Source organism: Megascapheus bottae, chromosome 34, assembly GCF_031878675.1.
Source record: "Megascapheus bottae isolate mThoBot1 chromosome 34, mThoBot2.hap1, whole genome shotgun sequence".
Lineage (NCBI taxonomy): Eukaryota > Metazoa > Chordata > Mammalia > Rodentia > Geomyidae > Megascapheus > Megascapheus bottae.
In genome coordinates this window covers 3,857,366-3,876,096 of record NC_143542.1, presented here as the reverse complement: position 1 = coordinate 3,876,096, position 18,731 = coordinate 3,857,366, and the positions used below count along the sequence as shown (strand labels likewise).

General features: G+C 43.3%; 1 protein-coding gene across 1 annotated transcript; it reads right to left on the bottom strand.

Moving 5' to 3' along the window:
- Positions 1–257: 257 nt before the first annotated feature.
- On the bottom strand, positions 258–17,639 carry LOC150042661 (cytochrome P450 3A9-like). The gene is made up of 13 exons (XM_090324314.1): positions 17,481–17,639; positions 15,479–15,572; positions 13,923–13,975; positions 13,105–13,204; positions 12,562–12,675; positions 11,880–11,968; positions 11,046–11,194; positions 9,688–9,815; positions 7,872–7,938; positions 6,335–6,495; positions 4,079–4,305; positions 2,132–2,294; positions 258–1,313 (listed from the first exon to the last, which is right to left on the bottom strand). Exons 1-13 carry the CDS (start codon positions 17,549–17,551, stop codon positions 1,218–1,220), a joined length of 1,512 nt encoding a protein of 503 aa, XP_090180440.1. The 5' UTR covers positions 17,552–17,639; the 3' UTR covers positions 258–1,217.
- Between the last annotated feature and the right edge of the window lie 1,092 nt (positions 17,640–18,731).

Here is an 18,731-nt window from a genome sequence, read left to right as displayed (position 1 = left end):
AGGCCAGGCTGCCCCTGCAGGTGGAGAAGCTCCCAGTTCTACTGGACCTCCACTTGAAGCCATCATACCTCCCTTCTCCACTGCTACCAACCCACCACCTTTGTGTGCGCTACAAGCTGTGAGACTAAACTATGAGGAAAAAAGAAAAACAGAACAGAAAGCGCCAAAAGAAAGTGATGGAGGAGAGGGGAAGAAAGGATACTGTTTGAAATATGTGAGTGCTTTAACATTGCTGTCGAATCAATTGACCAAGCAACTGTGTTTATTCAGTTTTTATTGCATTATCACAGGGTGGAGATGAAAACAGATAATGAAGGAGTATGGGGGTGGGCTGGGGGTTTGGTCTAATGATAGAGTGATTGCCTAGCATATATGAAGCCCTGGGTTTGATTCCTTGGCACCACATATACATGGAAAAAGCCATAAATGGTGCTGTGGCTGAAGTGGTAGAGCTATAGCCTTGAGAAAGCCCAAGGACAGTGCCTAGGCCCTGAGTTCAAGGTCAAGAACTGACAAAAAAAAGGAGTATGGGGGGAAATGAGATAGAAACATGACAAGACCAATGCAACAAATCTCAGCAGAGTTGTAGAAAACATGAACTTAAACATGGTAACACCACACGATCAAGACTCCTTCAATGAGGAAAGTGGATTAACTCTGGATGATAAATAATCAAATTGGAGACTTGATTGCACTGGACACTCCATGTAATCACTGATTCTGAAGGTAAAAGTGGAAGGTCCTCATCCAGGTCCCCATGTGAGTAGATGGCCTCATAATCACACTCTTTGGAGAATCAAGTCGGTTATCAACTTTCTCAACACAATACTCATTGTCGATTCATACAAATTAAACATTATAGATACGTCTTTCACAACAGAGTTACCACAAGACCTCTCCTTGCCCTAATTGTCCATCAGATTAGTGATAACTGTCTATATTCTGATCAGAGCTCTGAGAATGACAATAAAGACAGAGTAGAGAGAAATACCCCTGTGAGAACAGAAAGTCACTTCCTGTATGCCACACAGCAGATCAAAGCCTACCCAGCCCTAGAAGAAGCACGAAAATGTCCACAATTGCTGATCACAAACTCACTGCAGAAGACCACCCCAGCTTCATTTCTCACAGGTTTTTTTTCCTCCCCACAAAATCATTGATTGTCTAGTGCTTCCATATGCAACCTCCTTGTAAAACAGAAAAATCGTGGTAGAGAATCATGCCGCACTTATGGTCCCATCTCTTGACACCATCTTTAGGACAATGGGTTTTTCTGGTTGAAGAAGTCCTCGCTTCACCAGTTTCAGAGGAATCTACAACAGTGGAAGAAGCACAATGAGAAAGCCATGGGCCATGCACCTCCAACCACAGCTGATCTGAAATCATACAGGAGGCACAAATAAGCTACCTACCTATCTACCTACCTACCTATCTATCTATCTATCTATCTATCTATTCATCCATCCATCCATGTTCCCAGGCAGGAATCCCACTGTGAAGAAAGAGCAAAATTTTAAATATATGAGCCTTAGCAATAATCCTCTGTCCTTAGGGAAGCCGCCTTGAGCCATGGCAGATGAGAACCTCTCACATATCACAACACCATCATTCTGCATCACCATCCTGCATAGTTCACACAAACACCAGCCTATAGGAAGTTCAAATGCACCCAGGTCCAAGACCCTCCACACAGACATGCCATACTAAGGTGAGCTGAGCAGAGTCAATCCAAGCTTCATGCTTGGATTCTATCAAACAAGAGATCTGGCTCCCTAATTGGGAAATCCAAGAAATGAAACAACAAAAATGACAAGGATTCTCTGCTTCATCAAATATTAAAAGATGTGTAAAAAACAAAACAGAGGAAAAAAATAAACCACAAACCCAAGTCATATGATCATTAAAATCCTAACTACTCAGGAGGCTCAGATTGTAGTTTAAAGTCAGTCCGGGACAGGAAAAGTTCCTAAGACTTTTCCTTCAAGTTAGCCAGCAAAAAGCAGGAAAGTAGAGGTACAGCTCAAGTGGTACAGCACCAGCCTTAAGTAAACAACCCAGGAGACAGTGAGTTCAAGGCCCGATATTCAACCCCCAACAACTGCCACAAAGCATTGTTCATGTAGGAACTGACCTGGGTTTCCTTACAAGGTTGGAAGGAGAAGTTCTGCATGAGTCTCACAAGAGCAATTTTGATGTTCATGAGCGCAAACCTCATGCCGATGCAGTTTCTGGGCCCAGCCCCGAAGGGCATGTAGACGTAAGGATTGATGCTTTCCTTGTTCTTCTTGCTGAACCTGAGGCAACAAAATTGGGGGAACATGAACATGTCAAGGACCCAGATGTTTAAGGTTCAACTTCACACTTCCCTAACCAGTACTAGCCAGGATCAGTCAATGAGATCCTGCTAGGTTTGTTTTTATTGTTTGTCACTTCGGCAGCTTGAACTCAGGACCTGGGCACTGTCCCAGAACTCTTCAGCTCAAGGCTAGCAGGCTACACTTTGAGCGACAGTGCCACCTCTGGTTTTCTGGTGGTTTACTGAAGATAAGAATCCCATGGGGACTTTCCAGCCTGGACTGGATTAAAACCCCAATCCTCAGATCTCAGCTTCCTGCGTAGCTAGGATTCCAGGTGTGAACCACCAGCCCCTGGCTCCTGCTGTGGTTTTTGCTGTAAGAACTGCCAGCTACAGTGGATACTGAATGGCATGACTTCACTAGTTCACCATTCCTCCCTTCCTTTCTGCACCAACTCTAGAAAGAAAAAAGAAACCATACGCAAAATGAAATACTTCAAGCACCATCAACAACAACCACTCAGGAAATGGGAGCCCTGCTGTACCACACCTTAGTACAACAATGAAATTATATTTAAAAATGTCTAACCAAAAACAAAGGAATTGAAAGCTGGAGATCTTTTTCTATCCTCTCACCCCAGAAGAGTGATTTTCAGTCTGGCTCAGATGGGTGGGGATGTAGAAGTGACACATTACAGGCAACGTTGCAGTTGTGTGCAGCAGAGTGAGCAGAGGGTTCTCTGATCTATACTTTGCTTTTTTCTCCCTCTTTGAACCAGAGCGAGGCGCACACTTCATGCTGGCTCTGGGGACAGCACAGACCACAAGACAAGGCTCTGCTACCAGGAAGAGCCAAGTTCCAGGACAACTGAGGTAAAGATCACATGTCTTTTGATTTTATAATAGTTGTTGCTGTGCAACGTAACAGTGAAACTCTTTGTAGAGTATAAACTGCACCCAAAGCCTGCTCTTGGCTCCATATTTCTCAGGGGACCTGAGAAAGGATATCCCAGGAACTGGCCCGGACAGCAGCCCCTCACGTGTCCATGAGGACACATACTCTCCTCTGGCTTCAGCGAGGTCCTCAGGGCTTCAGCCTGCCCTCTGTGATCATTCTGCAGGATCAAGGACTAATCAGTGGAGGGTGGCTATGTTTTCTTTTTCTTCAGAAATTTTAAAATGTATTTTATTGTGGGGGTAATGTATAGAAGGGTTAAAGTTACATTTGTCAGGTAGTGGGAATATTACTTCTAGAACATGGGTACCCCTTCTCATGTTTTTGTTGCTTTTTTTTTGCCAGTCCTGGGCTTGAGCCTTTGAGCACTGCCTTGGATTTTCTCAAGGATAGAGCTCTAACACTTAAGCCTCAGCACCACTTCTGGCTTTTCCTATGTACGTGGTGCTGAGGAATCAAATCCAGGTCCATGCACTCTACCACTAGGCCAAAATCTAGTCCCCCTTCTCATGTTTTTGTTCTCCTTTCCCTCCCTCCCATCCTCTCCTGAAGGCTAGGTTTTCTAAACGGGGAGGGAGGAAGGGTGTAAATTTACACAGCTAAAGAGGAGAGCACAGAAAACCAGAGGGAATAGAAGACTTAAACACCTAAATGCACAGAGTATAGAATAAATGAGGACAGGTGCATACATACATGCAAAGATCCCAAATCTTTTCATATACACACACAGCTGCTGAAGATAAAGACATTTATGCAAATCACTGAACAAGAGCACACTACTAAGCCCACCACATCAGGGAAGGCACCTTTCCTCCGGGTCTGCTTACCTCTCTGGGCGGAACTCCTCAGGCTCTGGCCAGTACTTGGTATCGTGATGAAGAGCATAGACTGGTACTATCATCAGCAAGTTTTTGGGAATAAGCATTCCATTGATTTCCACATCTTTCTTACAGACCCTCTCAACTCGGGCAACAATGGGGTACAGCCGGAGAACTTCGTTCACCACCATGTCCACATACTCCATCTCCATCAGGGCATCATAGGTGACAGGGGCCTGAAAGGGAGGAGCACATTTCCATCATTTCAGGTTTGGATACACGCTGAACGCAATCAGTGAAATTCTGCCAATGCTGCTAGGAGCTTTGAGGAATAACTCCTGTTGGTAAAGAACCTTCACTTTTACAAGGTATTTAAATAACGATCACGTCCAAAGGCCCTGCTCAAGAACCACAGAAGAACACGCAAAGGAGAGATGGCTGTGCCAGTCCATTCCCGCCCCACTCCACACCCACCCCCACCCCGCCGCCTCTGGGTCTAAGCTCATGGTTGTTGTGTGCTGTTTATTTTCTCTTGAGAGGGAGAAATGACTAATAGATGCAGACAATGAGTGACGCTCCAGTAAGATACACCAACGTCAGTGTTACATCTTACCAGAGACAGAACAGAGGCTATGGTGATTAGAAAAAAGAATTCCTGTTGTGTTCAGTTGAAACAACCTGCATGGCCACTTTTGTCATTATATAACACACAAAGGTCCATTCTGGTACATGTATGTATATAATATCATATTTCATATACAACTCTATAATCACAGGAAAAACTAGTTCTTTATGACTAGAAATTAAGAATTTTTTCAAACAGGACACTATCAGCACACATCCATTCAGTTCTAATAAAAGGTGTAAAAAGTGGGGCTGGGAGTTTAGCCTACTGGTAGAGTGCTTGCCTAGCATGCACAAAGACCTGGATTAGATTCTTTGGTACCACATACACAGAAAAAAGCCAGAAATGGCACCGTGGCTCAAGTGGTAAAGCTCTAGCCTTGAGAAAGCCCAAGGACAGCACCCAAGCCCTGAGTTCAAGGCCCAGGAGTGGCAAAAAGAAAAAAAGTTGTAAAAAGGGTACAAATGCACAAACTCAGCTCCATTCTCAATTGCTGGGCCAGTCTACTGCTTCTTCCATTAGAGCTTGACTGTGGGCTCAGAGGAAGAGGCCGTGTACCCTCCTTACTGCCTGGCCAGCTGCCAACAGGATTTATGTGTGGTCAGAGGTGACAATGTATGGCTGACACTCAGGGCTCCAATGAAGATCAGCTTAGATGCCAGATGTCCTGCATCACAATTTAGCTTCCTCAACTCTAGCTTTGATCCAGGAGACATTTTTTTTTTGGTCGATCATGGGGCTTGATCTCCGGGCCTGGGTACTGTCCATGAGCTCTTCAGCTTAAGGATAGTGCTCTATTGTTTGAGCCACAATGCCAATTCTCAGACTATGGCTTGAGTCACTGTGCTATCTAGTAAGTCCACGCTGGCTTCTGCACGGTCCATCTAGCACCTATCCTCACCTAAACATTTATTTCACGTCTGCTGATACTTCTGTGGCTCTGAGATTTTTGCCTTTTTAAAAAAACTTCTGGGCCGGGAGTTTGGCCTAGTGGTTAAAGTGCCTACCTAGCATGCACAAAGACCCGGGTTCGATACCTCGGTACCACATACATAGAAAATAGCTGGAAGTGGTTCTGAGGCACAAGTGGTAGAGCTCTAGCCTTGAGAAAGTCCAAGGACAGTGCTCAGGCCCTGAGCTCAAGTCCAGAACTGGCACAAAAAAAAAATTCTGATGCTTAATCTCTGCCTCTGGGAAATGGACCCCAGCTTCTTTTGCCCAAGGCTCTACCATTTGAACAACAGCTCTACTTACAGCTCTTTGTGGTTAATTGGAGATAAGTGTCTCATCAACTTCTCTGCTTGGACTGCCATTGAACCCACATCCTCCCATCTTAGCCACCTAATAGCTTGAACAACAGGGGTGACTCAACAGTGCCTGCCTTAGCCACATTATTGTAATGACAGATCCTAGATTCAGTTGGAAAATGAGCTTTTTACAAATATCTTATATCCCATTGAGTAGCGCTTACTACCTTCTTTCCCTCATTCCCTTTCATTTTTCCCTTCAGACTCTTCCCAAATGGAATTGAAGAAGGCTTCCGAGCTTACACTGTCGTACAGAAGTCCTTTCTGGAAGTGATAAGGAGATGCTCTTGTGATCTCATGAGCTCCCGTCCACCCCAGATGCCAAGCCCTCACCTTATTGGGAAAAGTCCTGTCTACTTCCTCTTGCAGCTTCTTTTGGACATCAGGGTGAAGGGCCAATAGATACATTATGAAGGAAAGAGTGCTGCTGGTGGTCTCATAGCCAGCGAAAATAAAGATAATCGATTGGGCTGCCAGCTCCAAGTCAGTTAGAGCTAAAGGGAGAGAAACATATATTGTAGGTAACTGCAGTCAGTACAGGATGCCACAATCATGGTTTAAACAATCACCAACATGTAGTGATAAGACATAGAAACCCAAGGCAATAACATCTTGTCATCCCATCTGAGAGGAACCAAAGGGACAAAGCAACTTTAATCCAGTTTCCCACATATTTATACTGCCATTTCCCATTTGCTCCATGTTCTCCATTTTTGCCACTGAGAGCTGGGTCATGGAAGAGAGCATATTCTATTTAACAGTGTGACCTCACGGCAGTGTGACCCCATCTGTCTTATTGGAGGACATTGCATGCACGCACATATGGAAATATCACGATGAAACACCTTTGTACAATTGGTATGACCTAATAAGAACTGAAAGAAAACATGGAGGAGTCTTTTCCATCAAAATACATTTGAAGGCTCTAAGAGAACCATAGGCTCCAAGGATGCAGAAATCAACACACTGCCAGGTGCCAGTGGCTCATTCCTATAATCCTGCTACTCAGGAGTCTGAGAGCTGAAGATGGAAGCTTAAAGCCAGCCTAGGCAGAAAAGTCTACAAGACTCTTATCTCTAATTACCCACCAAAAGGCCAGAAGTGGAGCTGCAGCTTAAGTGGTTGAGTGCCAGCATTGAGCAAAACATCTAAAAGACGGTGCCCTAGGCCCTGAGGTCAAACCCCAGGACTGGACAAAAAAAATAAAGAAATCAATGTATACGTTTGGACGTTAAGAGGTTAGCCATATGTAGGTAGAGGAGTAGAAGCAAATATTTTTACATTCATCCCAATTTGAACATGAAGCCATAATTTCTCTAAAATGCGGTCTACCCAAAAAAATTGGAGAAGAAAGGACTCAGGGGTCCACTTGAAATGATTTTTCGTGTGCAAACTTGAGAGAAGTTTCAAAATAAATGATAGGAAGAGACAAAAAGTGTGTGTGTGTGTGTGTGTGTGTTTGTGTGTGTGTGTGTGTGGGCGCGCGCGCGTGCGTGTGTTAGGGGAATTGAACTCAAGAGCCTGAGCTCAGTCTCTTAGCCTTCTAGCACAAGACTAATGCTCTACCACTTGAGTCACATCTCCACTTCTGGTCTTTTGGTGGTTCATTGGAGACCACAAACTTTCCTGCCTGGGCTGGTTTTGAACCATGATCATCAAATAGCACCTTCTTCAGTGGATGCCTGCATGACAGGCAGGAGCCACTGCTGCCTGGCTGTAAATACAATATGTAAGACCATGGTGACGAGAAGGTGATTCCCTTTGGCTGCTACATAGAATGCATTTGTGGAATTCTATAGAAATGTGCCTCTATGTGGAAAACTGACTTCACCTTAACCTCATGAGTAAGCTCCAAAGGACTCTCCCATACCTTTGTGGGACTCCGTGTCTTTGGAACTCTGGGAATTAATCATCAGCTGAAGTAAATCCACTCGGTGCTGGAAAGAAGACAGACAGATAGCAAAGGTCACCCATGACATGAGAAGTAAATCAGAAGAGCAGAGCTCAGCCTCCCTCTGTGAAAAAGACCCACATAACTCCAGAGATCTTTTTAATTTTTATTTTTTGTCAGACACGGGGCTTGAACTCAAAGCCTGGGCACTATCCCTGAGTTTGGTGTTGTTATTATTCAAGGCTGCCCTTTGAAACACAGCACCACTTCTGGTTTTCTAGTGGTTCACTGGAGATCAGAGTCTCATGGACTTTCCTGCCCAAACTGTCTTTGAACTACGTCCTCAGATCTGCTCTCAGTCTTCTGATTAACTAGGATTACAGGCATGAGTTACCCACATCTGGCAGCAAGTCTTTCTGGCACTGCCTGAATTACCAGTGAATGAGGGTGGCCATCTGTGAACTTTGGAAGGATCAGGATCTTTTCCTTTTTTTTTTTTTTTGCCAGTCCTGGGCTTGAGCTCAGGGCCTGAGCTCTGTCCTTGGACTCTCTCAAGGCTAGAGCTCTACCACTTGAGCCTCAGCACCACTTCTGGCTTTTTTCTATGTATGTGGTACCGTGGAGTCGAACCCAGGCCTTTGTGCATGCTAGGCAAGCACTTTAACCACTAAGCCAAACTGCAGGCCCCCAATCTTTTCCTTTTTAAAAGAAAGCCAGCTGTCCCCCCCAAGAGCTTTTGGGCTTTGCTCTCCCCAGCTCTGACATTCTCTGCTTTCTCAACTCAGAATCCTGGCCCAGGTTGCATCTGCCTTTTTCTCCTATCACATCTCTTTAATCTCTTTAATGACAGCTGGAATTCAGTCAGTCTTTTCTTCTGGGAACATACTTTTTTTTTTTTTTTGCCAGTTCTTGCGCTTGATCTCAGGGCCTGGGCAATGTCCTTGGGCTTTTCCCTCAAGGCTAGGGCTCCATTACTTGAGACACAGCACCACTCTGGCTTTTCTATGTATGTGGTACCAAAGAATTGAACCCGGGTCTTTGTGCATGCTAGCAAGCACTTAAACTCCTGGTCCTGGACTTACTTTTTAATGGACAGTCCACAGATTAAACTAGCGATTCCCACTGGTAATCTATGCCATTAGTGTAAGAGTCTGAGTACGGGTAACCTTTCAGGAATGGTAAATTTTTCAGGTGAGACCTGGAGGAACCCAGCACTAACTTCCTTCCCTACAGACATTTTTCTTCTGATATATGAATCAGATATTCTGAGAGGCCTTCAGGGAGTCAAATTTAAGTTAGAGGACAGCAATACATGGCCTGAAACAGCCAATGTGACACTTGGAAATAAAATAATTCTGTGTGTGTGTGCCCATGGGCACACGCACAGTGTGTCTGGCACTCAAGACCTGGATTTTGTCCCTCTCCTTGTTTGCTCAAGCCTGGCTCTGTATCACTTGAGCCCCTTCTGGCTAATTGGAGAGATGAGATGAGTCTTACTGACTTTCTTACCCAGGCTGGCTTCAAAATCATGATCTTCAGATCTGATCCCAGCCTCCAGAGTAGTAAGCATTACAGCCATGAGCAACTGGTGCCTGGCACTTAGTATGAATTTTAAATTCTTTTGTATATCTAGTCTCAACCACTATGTGCTTCATTCTCCCTTTCAATCTAAGAAATCCAGGTCTCAACCTAGAGCTTTTGCATCTAACTTCTGAAAATGACAGTTACATAAAACACATATACAGAGTCAAATAACATTGAACCATGAATAATATTAACTGTCACCAGCTTTTACCTTGGCTTTGTCCTTGAGGCGACTTTCTTTCATCCTTTCTACAGAAGCTCTTAGGAAATCTGTAACATCCTTTGGAAAGATGCTGATATTTAATGCCTCATAAATGGGTGTGAGGAATGGAAACAGTACTACAGGGAAAAATAAAAACATGTTAAAATACAAAATGTTCAACCATAAAAAGAAATAAGGTACTAACACATGCCTCATGATGGATGAAAGTTGAAAGCATAATATAGACACCAGACACAAAAGGACACACATTGTACATTGTACAATTCCACTTATACAAAGCCCAGTATTGGGAGTAGGAGAAAAGTGATCATTCAGTCCTTAGAGAAGGTAAAAAGTAGAGAGCCAAGAGCTATCAGAGTTTCTTTCTTCCTCTTCTCCCGTCCTTCGTATTCTTCCTTCTTCTTTCCTTCTTCCCTCCTCCCTTCCTTCTCTTCCTCATTCCTATCTTTCCTCTCTTTCTTCATTCCTTCCTTCCCTTTCCTTTCTTTCTCTTATTCCTTCTTTAGTTCTTTCCTTTCTTTTGTCAGTAATGGGGAATGAACTCAGGACCTGGGCACTTTCTCTTGGGTTTGTCTTCTTCAAAGCACATGCCTTAACACTTGAGTCATCTTTCCATTTGGAACGCAAAGTCTCACAGCATTTCTTTCCCAGGGCTATGTTCAAATCACCATTCTTAGAACACAGATTGACTAGGATTGTAGGCCTGAGCCAAAGGCATCCAATGAAAGTACAAGGGTTTTTTTTTTGTTATTTTGCTTTGTTTTCTTTTTTTCGGTTCTAGGGCTTCAACTCAGGGCCTGGGCACTGTCCCTGAGCTTCTTTTGTTCAAGGCTAGCACCCTATCACTGGAGCCACAGTACCACTTGCAGCTTTTGCTGTGAACCCAGGCCTTAATTGATGCAGGGCAAGCACTCTAACACTAAGCCACCTTCCCAGCCTGCTACAGGGTTTCAGACGACAATATTTTCTACAGTGGTAATCACTGCACCTATGTTAAAATGTAGTGAAAAAAGTCATTGAGTTATACAGTTTGAGTGAAGTACTGACATGTATGAATTAATTATATATCAATGAACTGTTTTGTTTGTTTGGCATTATTTTGCCAGTCCTGGGCTTGAATTCAGGGTCTGAACACTGTTCTTGGACTTTCTCAAGGCTACAGCCCTACCACTTGAGCCTCAGCACCATTTCCAGCTTTTTTCTATGTATGCGCTACTGAGGAATCGAACCTGGGTCTTCATGCATGGTAGGCAAGCACTTTACCACTAGGCAAAACTCCTAGGCCCAATTAACTGTTTTTTAAAGAAGGAAAGAAGAGAGATAGGAGGTGGGGGGGAGAGACAAACCTATTGAGAGAATGAATGGATCAAAGAAATCAATTTTTAGAAGCCTCTTGACTTTTTCCACAAAGGTGTCATGTGGGTTGTTGAGGGAATCTATGTTCACCCCAAATGATGTCCCCGTGATCACATCCAAGCTGTAGGCTCCAAAGATGCTGCAGCAGAGAAAGACACAGCACAATGAAAACTCGCACTTCTCTTTCCCCTCTCTCTCTCCTTTCTGTTACACAGGCAGCACAAAGTGGAAGCGAAGCCCTGGGTCAGGACAGGCCAGTCACAACGTGTTCTCCGAGGACTCATTGGATGGAGCCAGACCTCCTCCCTAAGATCTTTACCACACACCCATGGTCCCCCAACCCTTGTGTGAGGGTTGACAAGGAAAATTGGATGAGTTGGACTCATCACGAAGCTCTAGGAACTAAGTGCCAGAAAACAGAGACACCCCACCACCACCACCAGACACATCACAGCAGTACAAATACTATGTGGATAATAGACTATAGTAGATACAGATGCATTGTAATAGATGGTAGACTAGGGCATGGGGTAGGCCAGAAGTGGCATAGTGATCTCTCTGTCTGTCTCTCTCTCGGTCTGTCTATCTGTTTTTCTATCTCTCTGTCTCTGTCTTTCTCCCTCCCTCCCTCCTTCCTTCTCTCTCTCTTCAAGCTTACCACTCTACCACATGAGCCACAGCTCCATTTCTGGCTTTTCCTGGGGTAGTTCATTGAAAATGAGTTTCACAGACTTTTCTGCCTGGGCTGGCATTGAGCCACAAACTCAGCCTCCTGAGTAGCTAGCATCACAGGTGTGTGCTACTAGAACCCAGGAAGTACTCACTCTTTCAAAGCCACAGGTTTTCCTTTCTCTGCTTGTGGTTTTAGGTTCTTCACCAACCCTTCAGAAAACTCGTGGATAATAGGGAACATCTAGGCACAAAAGAAGAGAAGTTAAGAAAAGACTGAAAACGCACAGGCCATGCCAGGCACGGTGGCTCACACCTGTAATCCTAGCTACTTGGGAGGATGAGATCTGAGAATCAAGGTTCAAAGCCAGCCGAGGCATAAAAGGACCTGTGACTCTTAGCTCCAATTAACCTCTAGAAAACAGAAAGTGAAAAAAAAAAAAACAAAAAACAGGACTTGCACTGAAAGGAAGGAAGGAAGGAAAGTAGGAAGGAAGGAAGGAAGGAAGAAAATTAAGTATGTGTAAAGAAAATGGAAAGTGGGCCTTGGCTCAAGGGGAGGGTGGTAGCCTTGAGCTGAAGAGCTCAAGCCTGACTTCAAGCCCTATAACCTACAACAAACAAACAAACAAAAAAATAAAACCACAGAGGCCTCCCTTCCACTCCAAAAGATGAAACACAACATCCCATTTATGAGAAAGCACAGAATCATAGGCAATAAGGACAAAACACCACTGTCAGACCATTCAACCTTAGAGGAAAGGACTCTCATCTGCCTCTCACCCTGTCCCCGATTCATTCTGCAATGTTCAAGCCCATGATCTCAGGTTTGATTACCTCCTTTAGTTTCCCACTGGAAAAGGTGGGGGAAAGCAGTGTTCTCAATCTCTTCCATTTTTCATCCTCAGATACTGTGATGGCTTTTTTCATAAATCCTGTTGGGCCCAAAAGCTACACAAAGAAATACAGAGTTAATCAACTGGAAGATCTTTCACAGTTGTATAAAATTGGCGCATTGGCAGTTGGCCCTCTGTAAGAAACTCAACAAACCTTTATCCCATGTGAGACAGCCAGCCACCTCATGTGATTTCAAGATTTCATATTCTAGACACTTATCCTATTTGCCAATCTATATATTAATTATCTTAATTAATTATCTTATAAATGAATTATCTTACTAATAGTTATAAACAGAAGGGTTTCAATCTCACGTTGACTCATGAACATAATGCGTCTTGATCAATATCACTACTTTCAACATTCTTTCTCTCTTTTCCCCAAGCTTATAATTATTTCAGGATAAAAACAGGATAAATACCTATTACGGTGAAAAATTAATACTAAGATGTGCTTTAAAAAAGAAGGGGGGGTGGTGCCTACCCGGCGGTTTGTGAAGGTAGTGTAGCATTCTTTCACCATCACTGTTTTGATCATGTCTAGATCTGTAATTACCAGCAGAGGCTGTCGACCATCGTACAACCTGCGTGTGCAAAACACAGCTGAGTGGAAAACCTAACCAACTGGACTCTGTGCTGGAGACAGAATGAAGAAATCCAAACTGTGATCACTCCCAAGCTGCTCAACAGCTGGCCATAATAGCCACTCATTCAAGCAGGTGATTTAAAACCCCACAGCAAAGGGGCCCGCAAAATCAATGCTCTGTAGCTAAGGCACAGAGGAGACCCCCAAACACAAACAGCTCTTCCAAGAGGTCAGCTTCATTGGGACATTTGGTTAAGTCTCAGTAGTACATACATGAGTTCTGTCCATGAACACCCCACGGTTTTTAATATATTTAAAATATTAAACCATCTGGCACTGGTGGCTCATGCCTATAATCCTAGTTAACACAAGAGGCTGAGAGCTCATAGTTTGAAGCCAACCTAGGCAGGAAAGTCTCTGAGACCCTTATCTTCAATTAACAACCAAATAAGCCAGACTTAAAACTGTGGATTAAATGGCAGAGTGCTAGGCTAACATTGAGAGAAAAAGCCCAGGCCCCGAGTTCAAGCCCCAGGACATCACAACATGTACATACACAAATACCGGTGACAGATGAAACTTTCATAAGGAAAAGCTTCTACTACATTCCATAATTCATTGGTGTGGCTCAAGAGGCTTTACACTGATAGTGTCTCAACATAATGCACTGTATCATCTTCACAAATCTTCCCCATGGAAACTCCCAGAATACGTACCCCCAACTGTTTCCATATTTCTTATAACAGTCTTTATCAAAATCTGCAATGCCCTGGGAAGAGAAATAAAGGTAGGTATTACATGTTTAAGGTCTCATCCAAGTACATTCTCCTTGATCAAGTTCTAGAACATGCTGTACATGCAGTGTGTCACTTTGACTCCCTCTTCATAGGAGCATTTGTGGGGGTCAGGGTGAGCCTGGGCTCCCTTCAAACTGCAATTCCCAGGTCACTGGTCCTCTAGTGACTAAGAGGATAGATTTGAGCCACAGGATAAAGTTTTTATCTTTTATTTCCTCATGCATTCTTTCTTGTTTACCAAATGAGGCCCCTAGAGTTGGGATGTTCAAGTCATCTCCTTTGGCATAGAAAGTTCATATATGGTAAGATACTGTAACAATATGAGATAACCAAGGGACAACAAAAGAGATTAGAAATAATATAGTACATTAAGAACAACAATCACACATTATATGGCTCTTGATTCCATATCCTGGACGTCCTTTCATTTAGCCTCATCCAATATGGCCTTATGTATCTAGATTTTGCCCTACTGTAATCCTCTACTAGGAAAGTCCAAGGTTTCTACTAATTATGACAAATGAGGGGAACCATTGAGCCTATGTTCCTTTGGGTCTGGCTTGCTTCACTTAATATGATTTTTTCCAAGTCTTTCCATTTCCTTACAAATGGGGCAATGTTGTTTTTTCTGATGGCAGCATAGAATTCCATTGTGTATAAATACCATATCTTGTTGATCCAATCATCTACTGAGGAGCATCTGGGTTGTTTCCCTATCTTCGCTATGGTAAACTGTGTATGTTTACTTGTTTATTTGAAATAGGATAGGGAAGGGGGGAAAACAAGATGAAGGAAGGGCGTGGGGGGAGGGAAATGGGGATAAAAACATGAGAAGGGATACCAAAGTTTGTGAAGAAATGCACCTTCTATCTGGAGAATATAATGTAACCCTTCAATTAATTACAGTTAAAAAAAAGAAATGTAAAAAAAAATTATATATGGCTCTGGCAAAAGTCAGAGGGTGAGTGAAAACAAAGTGAACTTGCCAATGTGAACAGATAAGAGCGATACCACTTCGACACATACCTTACCACAAATGAAACCCTTCCTATGAGCTTGTACTTCTCAAGGTACCAAACAAAGAAAAAGAAAAAAGAAATCTTCCAGGTAGGAATTCTCAACTCTTCTATTTTAACTGTGCAAATAAGTGCACAGTGGCTCTTCCTGGATTTGAGTCTGGTAGGGAAAAAAAAATCTTCTTTGGTGCTTACAAAGTGTAAGCATCAAGTTTTCAACGTGAGTGCCAAGATACTGGGAATCTGGATGGAACCTCTGATACCCAGCACATGCTCAGGAGCACTGGACACAGAGCCCTGCAGTACACCTGCACATACTCTAGGGGAAGTCCACACAGATTTTTCTGAAGGTCAGCACTTCCTTTCCACCAACAGCATTTTCATGGACGGAAGTAAGCAAGGCTTTGCAATCATTAAAAAAAAAAAAAAGGCAATCTATAAAGCTCAAACAATACTCGCCTTGTGATAATGAAGAACAGTTCCAAGAAAGGGCAGAGGTCTCGGGCCAGGAATTCCCAACTTCTTAAAAACTCTGTGTGGATAGCTCCCATATCTGTAAAGATGGTAAAAAAAAATCCAGATCATGTATGTGCACATGAGCATACATGAACACACGCACATGCACACACATGCGCACACACACATACATGTACACACATCCTATACACATATGGAGAATTGCCAGTTACTCAAGAAGTAGACCAGTTAAACTGGGATAGTAACATGTAGACAATAACACCAAAACTCAAATGGGCGCTTAAAGTGTCTGGAGTCTTTAGGCTCCTCAACTTAAAGTGGGTAATTAGTTAAAATCTACCATCTTGTTTTGAGTGCTATTGTGAGAATCAAGCTAGAAATTTCCAAGTCATTTAATTTGCATGTGCCATTTGATGTGGATAGCCAGGGCCCATAAGTATCTCTTGGAGCTCCATCCTTACAAGAGAGAAATATTCTCTTGCTCAGTATTGGCTTACCTTCTTCCTACTCACCTGCACAGAAAGATAACCTGCTGGACAGGAATAGCAATATACAAGGGAGATTCCTGTATATGCGTGCTTATTACAGCTCTACTCACAATAGCTGAGCTGTAAAATCAGCAGAGTGCACCATAACCAATGAAGAGATAATTGTATGCATACACACACTATGGAATATTACAGTGCTAAGTGGAAAATCATGTCATTTGCAGGGATATAAAACTGAAACACATTCTATTGAGTGAGATATATAAAATTGTAACAGCCAAATATTCCATGCTGTCTTTATCTGTGGGATGATGATGATGATGATGATGGTGATGGTGATGGTGATGGTGGTGGTGGTGGTGATGGTAGTGGTGGTGATAATGACTAAGTAGATTATATCAATAATAATAGGACATAAACAATAAGAGGAGTGTCTGGGAGGGATTTGTGGAATGGGGAGGGACTAAAGGAAAGTATGCAAAGGAGTGGAAAGTATTGAAAGATGTTACATATGCATTACACATGCTAGATTTTGTAGGGGGTGAAAAGTAAAGCTAACACAATGAAAGCACTAAATACTGTTTTAAAAAGTAGAGGGAGGGAGGACAGAATGGAGAAAGTCAAGCTTATTGCATCTCTGTACAAAATTACAATAATAAAACCTCTTTGTATTACTAATCTATGGTCATTCAAAAATAAAGAAAATTTAATAACCAATGAATTAAAATGTGTTTATAATGTAAGTTTTAGTAGATATATAAGTGGCGCTGTGGCTCAAAGTGGTAGAGTGATACCTTAAGCTGAAGAGCTCAGAGACAGAGCGCAGGCCTAGAGTTCAAGCTCTACTATCAACTAATACACACACAGACACACACACACACACACACAGGTGGGTATGTAGAAGCTCTGTAGTCTTAGCTACTCAGGGGACTGAGATCTGAGGATTATGGTTTGGAGGCAGCTTGGGCAGGATACGCTGTAAGGCTTTTTTTTTTTTTTTTTTTTTTTTTTTACATCACAAGGCTTGATCTCAGAGTCTGGGCAATGTACTGAGCTCTTTTTGCTCAAAGTTGATGCTCTACCATTAGAGCCACAGTACCACAGCCAGTTTTCTATTGGTTAATCCTGTCCATATTGGCTTTGAACCATGATCATCAGATTTCAACCTCCTAAGTAAGATTTCAAGTGTGAGCCACCAGCGCCTGGCTGTGAGACTCTTTTCCTATTAACCAACAAAATATTCAGAAGTGGATATTTTAAGCAGTTCCTTAAGTGGTAGAGTGCTGATACTAGGCCATGAGGCCAAGTCCCAGGTCAAGCACCAAAACAAACACACAATAAAGACCTTCTACCCCAATTATCCTCAGATCCCTCTCCAAGGGTGAGCAACTGATCACTTTCATATTTTTCTTCTTCTGAAATAGGATCATTAATTCAACCCTGAATTCTAGGTTACAGAGTCTGGGGGTAGAGCAGAGTCCAGTACAGCTACTCACAGGTAGAGGAGCACCAGGCTGGTAGCCAAGAGGACCCAGGTTTCTGCGGAAAGGCTTGGGATCAAGTCCATGGTCACTCTCGTCCAGTATTCTCTCCTCTCACTTTTCCCTTCAGCCCTGGGTTGTGCTGGCTGCAGAGAAGCTGCTGTGCTCACCAAAGTGGCCAGCTCAGATGAGGGAGAGGAGGCCCCAGTAATTTATGGGCTAGGAGAGGAGGTGGGGCTGCTGGCACCACCAGTAGGAGCCTTACCTGTGCCCTGCCCGCCCCACGGGTATGAGGCTGAGGTCCTCTCCCTTCTGGAAGCCGACAAGGCATCATGAATATGTGTACTTTAAACTTTGAATTCGCCTTTCATAAACACACAGTAAATAAATGCAATCACTGTTATTGATAGGGCCAAAGGTAACAGATCACCTCCAAATAGTCTGCAGCAGACATTGCTTCCTCTATGCTCTTATCTCCAAGGTGGCTCTTATTACAAAGTACTTGAAACTTCACCCCAAGAAACCACATCCACTGGTGTTTACCAAGGCAGCTTCTTCCACTGACATGCTTTGCCAAACGGCTGCTCTTTAAAGAATGGGTGATTTCTCCATGGGTTGAGAGAGCAAGCCCCAGGGACACTGGTTCAAGTGGTAGAGAGCCAGCCAGTGAGAGAAAGTATCAGATGATAAGTTCAAGTCTTGATCTCAAAAAATATAATAATAGTAATACAAGGAACAGGCTAGAAAGGGCAACCACTACTTGTGAGCTCTCCCTCCTCCCTCCCCCGGGTCCTGATGGGAGAGATGTCACAACCAGTTGTATAAGAAATTACATGGAGGGCCGGGAGTTTGGCCTAGTGGTAGAGTGCATGAAGACCCGGGTTCGATTCCTTGGTACCACAGACATAGAAAAAGCCAGAAGTGGTGCTGAGGCTCAAGTGGTAGAGCTCTAGCCTTGAGAAAGTCCAAGGACAGTGCTCAGGCCCTGAGCTCAAGCCCAGGACTGGCAAAAAAAAAGAAATTACATGGACTCATGAACTTAACTACCCATATTCTATGGCTACTTACTCTGAGAATGAAGGATCAGGTGACAGGTAAAACCTCAGAGGTCCTAAAACACAAAAGAAATAGAAACCTTTGTACTTGGCATATATCTGTGTGTACACACACACACACACACACACACACACACACACACACACACAATTTCCTTGTTTTCCTGCTGCATCTGTCAACTGGCAGACACTGATATGCACCCTATAGAAT

What these genes read in the sequence shown, in the direction of transcription:
- LOC150042661 (XM_090324314.1), bottom strand. Translation starts at nt 17,551, where the DNA reads ATGGACTTGATCCCAAGCCTTTCCGCAGAAACCTGGGTCCTCTTGGCT. An exon ending in AAATATGGAAACAGTTGGGG is followed by an intron (nt 13,205 to 13,922) that starts GTACGTATTCTG and finishes TTGCACACGCAG; the next exon opens with GTTGTACGATGGTCGACAGC. An exon ending in CCAGTGGGAAACTAAAGGAG is followed by an intron (nt 11,969 to 12,561) that starts GTAATCAAACCT and finishes TTTTGTGCCTAG; the next exon opens with ATGTTCCCTATTATCCACGA.